We start from the raw sequence: 16338 nt of genomic DNA, 5'->3' as shown, positions 1-16338 counted from the left end.
GTGGACAGTATCAAGAGACAACCATCACTGACGACTGACGCTACTAGCGACGACACTGTCTTAACGCTCGTCTTAATTAAAAGCCATCACACAACACGACTTTAACGTATAATAATATTTACAACTCCATTCACTCACATGTTCCTGTTTATTTTATCGACCTTCACTCATGTCGTGTACGACAAAAAAAAAATGTTGTCGGTGTCACATACGCCATTCATTGACGTTGTGTTTACATCTTGTGTTTACATCTTGTGTTTACATCTTGTTTAGTAAAGTCTGTTATTCCCGCGTGACCTGAGATGACCCTTAGCCGACATGGTGTGAGTTAATTTGTGATGAGTACGCTACTAGTCCTGCCGGCGAGCATGTACACGGCCCAAGCTGATAGTTAACTGTGGCACTATAGTTAACTATGGCACCAAGCTGATAGTTAACTTGTACTGTGGCACTACCCTCTACCGCAGGCACTCTAGGCCTGCCCCAGCACACTCAGGTGACGGCTGACTCACACACTCACAGTGCTGCTACTCAAGTGCCACTCGCTGTGCTTACAATTGACTCAGAATAACAGAAATATTGACATTTATCATCCAAGAGAAGAATGCTAGCAATATTTACCTTTTGAGCTTGGCTCTCTTTTTCTTGAAGGCTCGTTTCACCCGGATGAGAATAAAGGCTGCGGTGCCAAAGCTGACTGAAGGCATCCTCCCCTTGGAGGGTGAAGATGGGGTTCCTCTCCTTCCTTATTCATACTGAAGAGGGCTGAAGAGCTAGAGTGCTGAAGAAGAGGTGCGGCAGGCACAAGAGGGGCACCAGACTCACCCAAGCAGCTCCAAGGCCGCCTCCCCGAAGGCCACTACTGACCCGAGCCATTTGGGAGGACCAAGCCAGTTGACCCCTGTGACTCTGCACTGGACCCATGCACTCGACGCACTACTACGCACCACGACCCAACTACGCAACACGCGGGCTTCCTCCCAGTAACAATGTATGGTTTTCAAGAAGTGCCGTATCTGGCGAGACGACTTCCTGCGCTGTGGAGGGACCGGAGACCATCCACGAAACGACTTCAAGTTATTGTTGTTAAAGATTCGCTACCTGGAACGAGGTTCCAAGTAGCACGGGCTATGGGAGCCCGTAGTTTTACTTCAAGTTAATCCTCCTTGGCTAAGCTGCTTCATGATCACAGAACTTGACCTTCGATGACTGTAATTTGGGTCCTACCGAGAGGCCCAGTGGCACAGCCTGCCAAGAACCTCACCTGGCACGGGGCTCTATCACAGGCTCTCGCGGGGCTCTATCCAGAGCTCTCGCGGGGTCTCTTCAAAGCTATTCACTTGTCCATACGGTTTTAAAGTGACAAATGAGAGTAGGGAGCAGTGACGCGCCGCACTTCTGCTTCACTAATCCGCTGACAATCACCCGTCATTGTACAGATCCCTCTGACAGGGCCCGACAATCACCCGTCATTGTACAGAGCTTCCTGACAGGAACCCCAAAATAGCCTCGCCAGTTTACACATGTGACATCACTAGGAATGTGGTCGACTTTTTCCGTACATCAATGAATCATCGTATTAGTTTGGAATGGCTGTTAACCTTCCAGGACGCGTACGATCGTGAGGTTGGACCAATGACCATTCAGCAACAAGCGCTTCCGTCAATAACGAGGCCATAACAGCGTACGAAAAGCAACGTTGTTTCTCACCACTGTTTCACACACGCTGGTAAACCACGTACAATCACCACCTTCACAGGAAACACCATTTCAAACAATCACTTTCTCTCGCTAGACAATTACCCAGTGCGATACGAAAGGAGTAAACTTGATGGTCAATATCATTGTTGTTTTCTGTTTACGTAACGAGTCAGACGAGGTAACGACACACTGAGCACGGGAGTGTGACCGCGTTAGTCACACGGTGTGACACGGAGGAGGATAGTGAGGCCGAGCCTCCTCCCTCCTCCCCCCCTGGTGACAGGGGCCGCGGACAGGAAGAGAGACAGGACCGTGTGGGACAGTAGGAGGCAGGAAGGTATGTATGTGTGCTCCCTGCTAGGCGTCGACACCGGTTCTGAGCCCGGCCCGCGCCTTGGACCTCTCCGACCCAGCCCGACCCCTCACACACACACACACACACACACACACACCCTACCTCCCTCCATCCTTCCCTCCCTCCATCCTTTCCTCCCTCCCTCCATCCTTCCCTTCCTCCCTCCATCCTTCCCTCCCTCCGTGCCTCGCATTGCGTGATTCCTCCTCTTCCGCTTTTCACTTCCCTCTGCTTCATGCTCTTCTCTGCGTCTGGGGTTGGCAGCGATGCTTAGCGTTGCTGCTGCTACTCTTACCGGTGCTACTGGTACCGGGGCTGGTGCCTGTGATACTGGTGCTACTGGTACCGGGGCTGGTGCCTGTGATACCGGTGCTACTGGTACCGGGGCTGGTGCCTGTGATACTGGTGCTACTGGTACCGGGGCTGGTGCCTGTGATACTGGTGCTACTGGTACCGGGGCTGGTGCCTGTGATACCGGTGCTACTGGTACCGGGGCTGGTGCCTGTGATACTGGTGCTACTGGTACCGGGGCTGGTGCCTGTGATACTGGTGCTACTGGTACCGGGGCTGGTGCCTGTGATACTGGTGCTACTGGTACCGGGGCTGGTGCCTGTGATACCGGTGCTACTGGTACCGGGGCTGGTGCCTGTGATACTGGTGCTACTGGTACCGGGGCTGGTGCCTGTGTTACAGAGGCAGCCACCACCGTGTCGCCAGGGTCTGCGCTACAACAAAACCTTCACTGTGGCACCAATGGATAACAAACCCAACGTGTTCCCGTGAGGGGACCCGAGGACCTAGCCATAGGGAAGGGGGTCCACGATCCCAGATGGCTAGGTCCTGGGACCCCTCCACCATGGCTAGGTCCTGGGGCCCACATGGGTAGGTCCTGGGACTCCTCCACGATGGCTAGGTCCTGGGACCCCTCCCCCATGGCTAGGTCCTGGGACCCCTCCCCCATGGCTAGGTCCTGGGACCCCCCATGGCTAGGTCTTGGGACCCCCATGGCTAGGTCCTGGGACCCCCATGGCTAGGTCCTGGCACTATTAGTGTGCCTAATATTAGTGACTGACCAACCCGAGGTAACAATCTCATGCATATTAATGCTTGCAGGTGATGCAAAGCAAATGAGAATAATAATACTCAATGGTGATTGCAGAAAATTGTTGGGGTGTATTGACAAACTCCATTAGTTGGTAGACAAGTGGTTATTCGAGTTCAACTCTAACAAGTGTAAGGTAATACAAATTGGAGGGAGGGAAATGTCAAGGGAAAGCGTAGAGCTATTACGACTATATAGCACTTGGGTTGGGGGGAAGGGGGGAGGAAGGGTGCCCAACCACTGGGACGGTCGGGGATTGAACGCCGACCTGCATGAAGCAAGATGGTCGCTCTACCGTCCAGCCCAAGTGGTTGGACAATCGGAAAGCGAGAGAGGATGAATCAGCACCATAAGGAAATAGCATATACAGGAATTAGAATGAGAAATGGATTTGGTACTGAATATAATTCCAACATTAAATTCAAACCAAGTAACATCAGCAGCAGACGGGCCGCTGGCTAACAACAGGACGGAATTTACAAGGACTCTTCTTCATGAAATAAGGACTCTGGAAAGATAACCTACACAGTCTATGTGAAGATAACACTGGATAACGCAGCGTGTGAACAACTGTGAACTATGCGGCCAGAGTGCAGAGGGTCCTAACATTACCAGTGTGTGAGTTAAGAGCACCGCACGCCACCACGACAGGTTAAGGTACCACAATACCACTACCCTAAAAACGAGAAAAAAATGGACATGCTCACCATATATAAGATATTGAAGCGAATACACAAGGTGGATATGGACAGTCATATTTTTTCATTAGAGCGAGAGAAAAATTGACAATAGGACATACGCTGGAAACTCAAATAAGTTGAGGCAAAATACGAACATACTCGCACCCAGTACTGGTGGTCAACAAGACTGTTTGTATTAGTATTATGTTCTACCAAAGACGTTGCCACACATTACAGTGTAGAGTAGCACGACACACACTGAGAAGGCCTGGAGACCACCTCCATCCACAACGTCTAAAAGTCGGTAACATTATCTATATTAACAAAAATAAATGTCTGCTAAAAGTAGAGGCAGACTCTTGGGGCTAACCTCACCCAACTTTTCAAGATGACACATGGGGGGGGGGTTATGTGAGTGGCATAGGCCAGTCAGGGTCGGCCCCAGAGCCATCCTTTACGGAAAATCGCCATCAATAACGACCTCCTGCGATTTCCGTGGTCTGTAATCCCTGTTATGGAAGCACCAGACCTGGAGCAGAATAAACTAATAAGAATGATCGATTACAGCGGCAGAATGGCGGCGGTAACCAAGTTCTCTCCCGAGTAATCTAATACTGCAGCTCCCACAGCAGCAGTGATTGTTTCTCCAGCAGGTGTCCTCACCTGCCCCTGCTCCCAGGCGGATACCACATATGTACTTATTAATATGCCAAATATTGACTATAAGCAATAAGTCATATATGTGCTGTCTTGTGCGAGAGCGGGTTGCAACCCGATAGGTTAAGTAATAATTGTAATTAAGAAGCAATAAGATGCCTATCTTAACATACTAAGAAGGTTAGGTGAGGTCGGTGTTTTCTATGAAGTTTTTCAAGGTAAACTAAAATATTTACAATCAATTAGTATGTCACATAGGCACTTATTAAATAAGCCAATATTGACTAAAGCAAGTACGAGAACGGGTTGCAGGCCTGTGTCACCAACACTCTTTCTCTCAGAGACACGGGCGGAAAGCACGACTGAGAATTTTTTTTTCCTCTCAGCCAGTCGGAAAGGAGGCCGACCAGGCCTCCTTTTTTGTTACACCTCCCCCCCCCCCCTTCAGGAAGCAGCCCGTAGCAGCTGTCTAACTCCCAGGTACCTATCTAATGCTAAGTAACAGGGGCAATAGGGTGATAGAAACTCTGCCCATTTGCCTCCACCGGGGATAAACAACTGGAACGTCAGTAAAGGTAAGATAACACTACGGGTCACCAGACCTCCCGTTACCAAACACGCATTTCTCCAACTAACGCACACGCACGCATATGCACGCACGCGCACTCTCTCAATCTTTCGGAACCAAAGAACCGAAGCTCAACCCCCGCAAGCACAACTAGGTGAGTACACGCACACACGCACGCACATGCACGCATGCACATGCACACGTGCCTCAGAGTAGTAGACAAATGGAATGCATTAGGCAGTGATGTGGTGGAGGCTGACTCCATACACAGTTTCAAGTGTAGATATGATAGAGCCCAGTAGGCTCAGGAACTTGTACACCAGTTGATTGACAGTTGAGAGGCGGGACCAAAGAGCCAGAGCTCAACCCCCGCAAGCACAAATAGGTGAGTATACACACACACACACACACACACACACACACACACACACACACAGGCTATCGCTCCCACCACCACCCTCCCCACCACAAACACCACACATTACTTCCTATCACCCGCATGCAATTGATAGTTTATCCGCCTCCCCACCTCCCCCCCTCCCCCACGCACCCCACCTCCCCTAGCCTCCAACCCCCATTATTACCCCCCCCCCCCGCCCCCCACCATAGTGACGCCCCAGCAGACAGGGAGCGTCCCCCGTCAATCATAACACCCACTAATACACAAGCAAACACGCCAATTAACGAGAGAAGAACAAGCCGGAGAAGTAGGAAGGATGGGTCAAGCAACAGCCTCTCTGGAAGCCTGGTAACCAGGTCATCGGTCAGGAAGTCTGTATGTCTCTAAAATTTTGCAACCCGTTCTCGCACTTTCGTACAGTCAGTATTGACTTATTAAATAAGTGCATATGTGACATACTAATTTATTGTGAGTATTTTAGTTTACCTTGAAAAGCTTCTTAGAAAACACCGACCTTACCTAACCTTCTTGGTATGTTAAGATAAGCATCTTATTGCTTCTTAATTACAATTATTACTTAACCTATACCTATAATAGGTTAAGTAATAATTATAATTAAGAAGCAATAAGATACTTATCTTAACATATAAGAAGGTTAGGTAAGGTCGGTGTTTTCTATGAAACTTTTCAAGGTAAACTAAAATATTCACAATAAATTAGTATGTCACATATGCACTTATTTAATAAGTCAATATTGACTGTACGAAAGTGCGGGAACGGGTTTAAATTTTGACCCTTTCAATCTCCTTCCTCTGCTTGCTTGCTTGCCTTACTCACACTCACATACACAAATTCTCACCTGCTCATATAATCACTATCTCATTCTTTCAATCTCTCTCTCAACAACTTCTCCGTCGCTTCATCAGGGTCGTATATGGCTTTACAGGACATGAAAGCCAAACTTTGCACGCGAGTGTTAAATAATCAATTAGCAGCCGTGCAGGTGGCGCGTGTCACAGTATGGAGGGGTGTGGCTGGGTGACGGACGGCGGGTTAGGAGTCACAACACTCTATATGAGTCCTCATTGGTTAACCCAACATGCAATACCAGTGTATGTTGTATACTCATTGATTAGACCAACATACACCAACCAAGATTCCCCCTCACTATTATCACCAACATATGATGACCAGGACCACACACTAGAATGTGAAGGGACGACGAGGTTTTCGGTCCGTCCTGGACCATTCTCAAGTCGATTGAGAATGGGCCAGGACGGACCGAAACGTCGTCGTCCCTTCACCTTCTAGTGTGTGGTCTGGTCATCATATTTTAGCCACGTTATTGTGACTCATCGCCTGCATCACCAACATGTATTTTACCTGGAGAGGGTTTCTTGAGTTATTCAACTCTCCGAGCCCGGTCCGGGGCCAGACTCAACTTGTGGTAACTTGGTCCAACAGGCTGTTGCTTGGAGCGGCCCGTAGGCAAACATATTCACTACAGCCAGGTTGGTCTGGCACTTCTTCCAAGAACTTATCTAAGTGCTTCTTGAAGATATCCAACTTTGTTCCGGCAATATTTCTAATGCTTGCTGGGAGGGTGTTGACCAGCTGTGGACCTCTGATGTTCAGACAGTGCTCTCTGATTGTGCCTATGGCACCTCTACTCCTCACTGGTTCTATTCTGCATTTCCTTCCGTAGCTTTCGCTCCAGTATGTTGTTAGTCTATTGTGCAAATCTGGGACCTGGCCCTCCAGTATCTTCCATGTATATATTATTTGGTACCTTTCTCGTCTCCTTTCCAGAGAAAACATTTTGAAAGCGTTGAGACGGTCCCAATAATTTAGATGTTTTATCGTTTCTATATGTGCTGTATATGTTCTCTGTATTCCCTCTATTTCAGAAATCTCTCACGCTCTGAAAGGGAAAGTGAGTACTGAGCAGTTCTCAAGATGGGACAACACCGGTGATTTAAAAGAATAAGAATTGCTGTGAGATTCCTGGATTTGAACGGCCTCATAATCCATCCCATCATTTTCCTGGCCGCCGATATATTTGCTCGGTTATATTTACTAAATGTCAGGTCGTCAGACATCATAATTCCAAGATCTTTTATATGTTACTTTCCTTCTATGAGTAGGTTTGATAGTGTCCTGTACCCTGTGCTTCGTTTAAGTTCCTCGTTTCCACCATACCTCAGTACCTGAAACTTATCACTGTTAAACATATTTTTCCGTTGCCCAATCAAAGACTTTATTAATATCAAATTGTATTTTTCAGTGTCTTCTACAGAAGAAATTTTCATGCTGATTTTTGTATCATTTGCAACGGATGACCCGAAGCTGTGACTAGTATTTCTGTTTATATCCGAGATAAGAATGAGAAATTGCAGAGGTGCAAGGACTGTGCCCTGAGGTACAGAGCTTTTCACCGCACTTGGGCTGGATCTTATTTGTTTAATTGTTACTCTTAGCTTTCTGTTTGACTATGAGTTTGAATTTTCTTTATCTCTTGTATAGCTTTCTGCTGCAGTGTAATTTCCTCAGATTGGGACGATCGCCTCAGCCTCCGCTCTAGTACTTCCATCTCACTGTTTGGATTTATTTTTCTTTGTTGGGGAAAGCATTTCACAAGAAATCATTTCCTTCATCTGATGAGTCCGTCTGCGGTCTCTTTCCTCACCAACATTCCCTCACCAGTATCATCAATATTCTCACCGCCATTTCAATATCTCCTATTTTCTTCCCTTTCATCCCATTCCTGTCTCCTTCGTCTTCACCCCTTTCACCTCTCCCTTCCATACTTCTTCCAGCCTATCACGCTTTCCCATATCCAATCTCATCCTCCTCCTCCCCTTCCACTATTACATTATTTATTTTACACTCCTTTACACTCTCCTCAAATTCCCCATCCCTCACCCCCTTCCCATTTTCTCCTCTCCCTCACTCCCTTTCCCATTTTCTCCTCTCCCTCACTCCCTTCCCATTTACCCCTCCCTCCCTCACCCCCCTTCCCATTTCCTCCCCCCCCTCCTTCTTGACTAATGTGGTTATGATACGCATGAAAGGGGATTAATCTGCTTTGATGGCCCCACCAGCTCGAGTTCCTTCGGCCTGTTGAATTTAATTGCAATGTGAATACCATGTTGCAAAGCTCGGAGCGACTGCGTCTCTCTCTCTTGAGGCTCTCTTGACGTCTAGATGTCTATTTACCTAGTTGTGCTTGAGAAGGTTGAGCTTCGGCTCTTCGGTCCCGCCCCTCAGCATCCAATCAACTGGAGTAAAGGTTCCTGAGCCTATTGGGCTCTATTATATCTACATTTGAAACTGAGTATAGAATCAGCCTCCACCTCATCACTGCCTAATCACTACCATTTACTAACAACTCTGACACTGAAAATGTTCTTTCTAATGTCTCTGTGGCTCATTTGGGTACTCAGTTTTCCACCTGTTCCTCCTTGTGAGAGTATCACCCGTGTTAAATAATCTGTCAACATATCCTGTGAATTCCCGAGAATTTTGTACATGGAAATCATGTCTCCCCTACTCTTTTGTCTGCCAGCGATATGATGTGCAATCACGCAGCTTTCCGTCGTAGGCTATACCTCTTAGTTCTGGAACTAGTCAAGTGGCATACCTCTGAACCTTATCCAACTTCGTCTTATGCTCGACAAGGTATGGACTCCATGCTGGAGCCACATACTCCACGACTGGTCTGACATATGTGGTATACAGGGTTCTAAATGAGTCCTTACACAAATTTCTAAAGATAGTTCTCATATTAGTCAGCCTCGCATACGCAGCTGACATCCTTTTGCTGTGGGCTTCAGGAGACAGGTTCGGTGTGATATCAACTCCTAGATCTTTCCCTGTCCCTATCGTGGAGGACTTCGTCTCCCATTCGGTACCCTGTGTCTGGGCTCCTGTTCCCTCCACCTAGTTTCATGACCTTACATTTACTCTAGTTGAACTATAGTAGCCATTTGTTGGACCATTTCTTCAGTTTGTCTAGGGTCATCTTGCAGCCTCTTGATGTCATCCTCGGTCTTAATCCTCGTCATAATTTCCGAATCATCAGCAAACATTGAGAGGAACGAGTCTATTCCCTCTGGGAGATCGTTGACATATATCAGAAGCAGGGATAGGTCCAAGGACCACGGACCCTGCGGGACTCCACTGGTGACGCCTCGCCACTCTGAGACCTCACCCCTCACAGTGACTTGCTGTCTTCTGTTGCTTAGGTACTCCCTTATCCATTGGAGTATCGTCCCTTTTACTCCTGCCTGCTTCTCCAGCTTATGCGTTTGTCTCCTATGGGGTACTGTGCTAAAGCCTTTCTGGCAATCCAAAAATATGCTGTTCGCCCACAAGTCTTTTTCTTGTCTAGTCACAGAATTCAATTAATCCTGAGACAAGAGTTGCCATCCCTGAACGTAAGTTGGTGATGGGTTACAAAGTTCTTAATATCCAGATGTTCTTCTAGTTTTCCCACGATCATTTCCATCACCTTCATGTATGCAAGTTAGGGGACACTGGCCTGTAGTTCATTACCCTTGTCTGTCTCCCGTCTTGTATATCGGGACTATATTAGCTGTCTTCCAAATGCTTGGCAGTTCTCCTGTTATCATTGACTTGTTACATACTATTGAGGTTTTGTGTACATTCGCGTCTTTGTGCCTACTGGATCGAGCTCTAGCTCTTGGATCCCGCTTTTCCAGCTGTTCGTTATCTAATGCAATGATTGCTGACCATTTCCCTATCATACCTACTTTTAAAGTTGTGGATTGAGGTTACCCCCACAACCTACTCTTTAGTCATGCCATTTACTCACTACATTTATGCTAAAAGAAAACTTTTTAACATCTCTATGACACATCTGAGTCTCACGCTTCCATCCGTGTCCCCTTGTTCTATTGGTCTCCAGCGTAAACATTTCATCTGTTTCTACTCTGTCAATCCCTCTAAGTATTTTGTACGTCTGTATCATGTCCACTTTCTCCATCCTCCTTTCTAACGTCGTCAGGTTTAGTTCCTTCAGTCTCTCTTCGTACCTCATCCCTCAAAGTTCTGGGACGAGTCTCGTTGCAAACTTCTGCACCTTTTCGTTATTTTTTTAGATGTGGGTTGCAGGGAGGGGCGGCGTACTCCAGCACTGGCGCCACCTAGGCTGTACAGTGATCTAAAAGCCTCCTTATTCAAGTTCCTGAAAGATGTTCTAACCTTTGCCAGCGAAGAGTATGAAGCTGACGTTATTCTATTGACATGAACCTCTGGAGTTAGGTTTGGTGTTATGTCTATTCCACCTCCATTTTTCTAGTCGTTATAGGGAGGGCGGTTTTCCTTCATCGGTTACTGATCGTGTACTATTCCGGGGTCCTGATCCCATTTCAACTACCTTACACTTGCTGGTGTTGAACTCTAGCAGCCATTTATCAGACTAGTTCTTCTCACACACAGCTCTGTGTGATTGAGTGCATGTTGTGTGGTTGTGTACTCACCTAGATGTGCTTGCAGGGTGAGTATAGCTAGGCTCCTGGCCCCGCCTTCCCAACGTTCTTAGATTAATTGCAATGAATCCTTTCTCACACTTTTATAATATTTACAATTAAGAGCGAATTATCTTCAACGACTTCTATATCTAACCTATTCCCATTATTGGCAGCTCTAATAAAGTTCTTCCTGATGTCTCTATAACTCATTAGCGTCTCAAGTTTCTATCTGTGATCCCTCGCTCTGCTGTTCCTAGCTTTGAACAACGTTGATTTGTCTATTTTTCTCAATTTCCCTTAGGATCTTATATATTGTTATTATGTCCCCCATATCTCTCCTTTCCTTCAGTGTAGTAAGGGCCAGTTCTCTCAGTCTTTCCTCGCAGCTCAATCCCCTCAGCTCCGGAACGAGTCTCGTTTTATATCTTTGGACCTTTTTAGCGTCTATCTTGTCCTTTTTCAGGTATGGGTTCCGTGCTGGGAACGCATATTCGAGAGTGAGTCTCACCTTTGCTGTATATATGGCCCGGAAAGCTCCGTGTGTGTGTGTGTGCGTGTGTGTGTGTGTGTGTGTGTGTGTGTGTGTGTGTGTGTGTGTGTGTGTGTGTGTGTGTGTGTGTGTGTGTGTGTGTGTGTGTGCGTGCGTGTGTGTGTGTGTTTGTGTGTATTCACCTAGTTGTGCTTGCGGGTTGCGGGGGTTGAGCTCTAATCTTTCTGCCCGCCTCTCAACTGTCAATCAACTGTTACTAACTAATCCCCTCCCCCCCCCCCCCCCACGGGAAGCAGCAAGTAACAGCTGTCTATCTCCCAGGCACTTATTTACTGCTAGGTAACAGGGGCATCAGGGTGAAAGAAACAATGCCCATTTGTCTCTGATTAGTCCGGGAATCGAACCGGGACCACAGGATTACGTGTCCAGCGAGCTATCCACACAGCCACCGGCGCCCACAATGTGTGTGGGGGGTTGTTCTACTCTCACTCAGGACACCTTAACACTTGGGTATACAGGAGCGTGTTCAGAGGTCCTCTTTAACCGCTAAGACGACCCCCACCCCCCTCCCCCCTCCCCGACTCCTCTGCTGGAACCTCCGACGCCTCGTTGGGGGTTCATTCTATCCCTGATGGATAGACCATCAAGGAATTTCCACCATTAAGACTAAAGAATTTCCACCACTAAGACTAAAGAATTTCCACCACTAAGACTAAAGAATTTCCACCACTAAGACTAAAGAATTTCCACCACTAAGACTAAAGAATTTCCACCACTAAGACTAAAGAATTTCCACCACTAAGACTAAAGAATTTCCACCACTAAGACTAAAGAATTTCCACCATTAAGACCAAAGAATTTCCACCATTAAGACCAAAGAATTTCCACCACTAAGACCAAAGAATTTCCACCACTAAGACCAAAGAATTTCCACCATTAAGACCAAAGAATTTCCACCATTAAGACCAAAGAATTTCCACCACTAAGACCAAAGAATTTCCACCACTAAGACCAAAGAATTTCCACCACTAAGACCAAAGAATTTCCACCATTAAGACCAAAGAATTTCCACCACTAAGACCAAAGAATTTCCACCATTAAGACCAAAGAATTTCCACCACTAAGACTAAAGACGAGTTAAACGTTTTGATGACAAATGGTCTTGTTAAACCTGATGAATGTTATGAGTTATATACGATATATCCAGGTTATACCGTACGGTATACTGCAGAAAATGCGTTTCCAGCACATATATTCAGGTCCTGCCGGAAATTTCGACTGCTGTAATAATTACAGGAGAGCATATTGAACAAGACGGCGTCTGTATCTTAGTGAGCCAGACTCTTAATGACAGACTTAGAGAACTGTTAAGTTTGCTCACATGAGCAATGATGTTGTTGTTATAGATTCAGCCACTTGGAACAAAAGTGGCAAGTAGCACGGGCTATGGTGAGCCCGTAGTGGCCTTGTCGAGCTATGCTTTCTTCTGTTATTTTATACGGACTCCAATCATTCCTAAAGATTGGTCTTGTGGCATGTTAGAGACTCCAATCGTTATTTGGTCTGGGTTTGCTGTCATATCATTGACCCCAACCATCCCATAGCTGTGTGAACCTAATGGGTATACCTAATTGAAACAAAAACATGATCGAGACCTGTTAGTTTAATACCATAAAATCATTTTGCCATTAAAAAGCGATAAGAAAAGCAAACAAATCAATTGTCTCCGAGAATTGTCTTGCTTCATGCAGGTCGGCGTTCAATTTCCGACCGTCCCAGTGATTGGACACCATTCCTTTCCCCCGTCCCATCCCAAATCCTTGTCCTGACCCCTTCCCAGTGCTATATAGTCGTAATGGCTTGGTGCTTTCTCCTGATTCCACCCCCCCCCCCCTCCATAGCCTCTCCCTCATTGGCCAAGACATTAACGCGGGAAAACCAAATCAGAACCAATCAACAAGCTCCAGATATCGCCACTGATGGAGATAGTCGTTGGCCTAGTGTCATCTTTAAAATAAAAATAAATATTAAAATAACGTGACTAATTTCAACAAATGCGCAATTTGCTTCATAACGATGTCATTCATGATAAATGTGTTGACACGACGAGGGCAAATAATCACGTCCAATCAGCATTCAGAACCAGCGAGTGCTCCACCATTCAGCGCCCAGTGACGTCAGCGGGGCGGTGCTGCCACTCTGCTGTTAATCGACGAAGTATATTTTTAACTTTAAAACTTCCTTCAACTTGTTTACGGAAGTTAGGTAGCAGGATATGGTAAAATTCGCCAGGAACAACTTTTTGCCACTCCAAACATGGCGTTGACTAGGAACGAGGAGGGCTAAAAGCCACTTGAGGGAACAAAATTAAGAGTACCTCTATTATGGCGGGGATGGGTCAGGGCTAGGGGACAGGGGTAGCCAGGGGACAGGGAAGCCTGGGGCCAGGGGAGCCTGTGAAGTTGATCCAAGTCCCTTAGGGTCCAACCCGTTCTCGCACTTGCTTATAGTCAATATCTTGCTTATGAATAAGTGCATATGTGACATACTAATTTATTGTGAATATTTGAGTTTACCTTGAAAAGCTGAATAGAAAACCACAACCTAACCTAACCTTCTTAGTATGCTAAGATATTACAATTAGTATTGAACCTAGTCTAGGGTAACGGATGACTATCCCTAGCTTGCAACCCACAATAGTTGCCTAACTCCCGGGTACCTACTGTCTGCTAGGCAAACACATGCATTACTGAAAAGAAAAGTGGCCAGCCGTCTATTCCTCGCCCGGGGATCGAACCCGGCTTTTAGAAATCCGTGCTCTTCCCTTTATACTCTTATAAACACCACGGTTTCAACATCAATATTAGCAAATATATGATAATATGCCTAACAAGCAATGCAAAAGTCGACAGGTTAAGACCAACAGCCTCGTCCAGGAAGTTGAAGGGACACACGGGATTAAGAATACTCTCGCGTTGTGGCCGTGTAGGCCTAAGGCTCAGGTAGTTACAACTTTCTTGTATATTTTTGTCAGGGGTTAATGCACACACTGTTAAGACAGGTTAGATAGGATGGGGAATAGGTAAGTTTTGCTGGACATTTATAAGTTGGAAACGATAAGTTAGGTTAAGATTAAGATGATAATGGATAGATGAAGTTGGGTTGGAAATGCACAGTTATCTTGAGATTATCTTGAGATGATTTCGGGGCTTAGTGTCCCCGCGGCCCGGTCCTCGACCAGGCCTCCACCCCCAGGAAGCAGCCCGTGACAGCTGACTAACTCCCAAGTACCTATTTTACTGCTAGGTAACAGGCGCACCAGGGTGAAAGAAACTCTGTCCATTGTTTCTCACCGGCGCCCGGGATCGATACCGGGACCACAGAATCACGCGTGCAGTGATTCCGCAGTCCGCTCAGCCACCGGCTCCACTAGTTCAATTTAGGAGTTATTAGGAGAATGCGCAAAAGGCAGTATGGCTATGTAGAACGGATGAATAGATAGGTTGATTAGTTCCAAGTTATTTATAATAGTAAACAACATAGTAACATGCGTTTACGAAGGGACGGTGGCCGCGGGAGACTAGTAATAGCCAGAATTCGTCTTGGATACAAATACCCATGATGAGTCGGAGTTCGAAACAACAGAAGAGTAGCTGCTCAACTGCTCAGTCGTACAACACGAACACAACGATATGTTGTGTCCGTGTCCGTTGTGCAGCGGAGTTGCACCACCTGTTGATTGACAGTTGAGAGGCGGTACCAAAGAGCCAGAGCTCAACCCCCGCAAGCACAAATAAGTGAGTACCTGTGGTGAGAGTGACGGACACCGCCTTGACCACTACCTGAGAGACAGTGGTCATCTAAGTGACAATGGAAATATGCGTAGAATAATAAACCCCATATTGTTTGAGATAGGAAAAACACTTTGTCAAATATGGATGCTGTTCTTAACAAGATCTTCCCCCCCCCCCATTTTGCCCCCGCAAGATAAAGTAACTTAGTTGGTTGGCAAATGTTAATCTTGTTTGATAAGGTGTTCATTGAATCAAGTGAACAGTTTTAATAGTAAATCCCAGCTGTGTCTGAGTACAAGTGACAGGATGAACAACCCAGCGGGTTTTCTTCCTATTGGGATGTGTTGTACATGCTGCTATGGCGGTGTGTCCACTCACAGGGTGGGTGACGCCGCCCAATAAACTCGCCCCTCGGAACCAAAATTAAAAAAAATTAACATTTTAGTTACCGTTATCGGGGACAGGAAGCCTGTACTTAAAGAATTACAAAGTTAGCCTAATTAGGTAACTAGGCTAACTACTGACCTTTCACACGATGCAGTCGACAACAGTTGCCTACCTCCCGAATTCATATTTAACTACTAAGTGAACAGGTGCATCAAGTAAAAGAAAACATGCCCAATCGTTTCTGTCCTGCCCAGGGACGGAACCCCTTTGGTCATGAGTCGAGGACGTTTGACGGTCATATTAGCCCAAGAAAACACGAAGGTGTTGTATAAAGACATTCACTATGTTTTGTTTAATTCCTGTCACTTTATTTTATCCGGGTCGAAAATCCAGGTAACATTATATAAGGTTTTAAAGGAACATTGCCCTGTATACCCAAGCACAGTTGGCTTCGCTCTCGCATCACACTCGGGGATCCCGGGTTCGATTCCATGGCGGGACAAAAATGTCTGAGCATATTTCCTTTCACCTCATGACCCTCTTGTTCACCTAGCAGTAAAGTTAAGTCACGTTTGTATGGTTGCCTCACGGGAAAGTCAGTCTTTCAACCTTGAGAGGATCTCGATACAAGCTAGAAATTATATACACAGGGTTCCTGTCCCGATAAATCGAATTATCATTATACCCAAACACTGCAGCGGTGGCCCTACGA

The 16338-nt window shown here is 46.4% G+C and overlaps 1 protein-coding gene across 1 annotated transcript in view; it reads right to left on the bottom strand.

Moving 5' to 3' along the window:
- LOC138370528 (uncharacterized) overlaps window positions 1-707 on the bottom strand; it is a 10139-nt gene extending 9432 nt beyond the window's left edge. The window contains exon 1 of the mRNA XM_069334912.1: window positions 622-707. Within this exon, the coding sequence (XP_069191013.1) occupies window positions 622-707 (86 nt within the window). The remainder of the gene's footprint in view (window positions 1-621) is intronic.
- Between the last annotated feature and the right edge of the window lie 15631 nt (window positions 708-16338).

Source organism: Procambarus clarkii, chromosome 32 (assembly GCF_040958095.1).
Source record: "Procambarus clarkii isolate CNS0578487 chromosome 32, FALCON_Pclarkii_2.0, whole genome shotgun sequence".
NCBI classification, from domain to species: domain Eukaryota; kingdom Metazoa; phylum Arthropoda; class Malacostraca; order Decapoda; family Cambaridae; genus Procambarus; species Procambarus clarkii.
The sequence above is the reverse complement of the archived record's forward strand: the minus strand, read 5'-3'. Positions and strand labels throughout refer to the sequence as shown.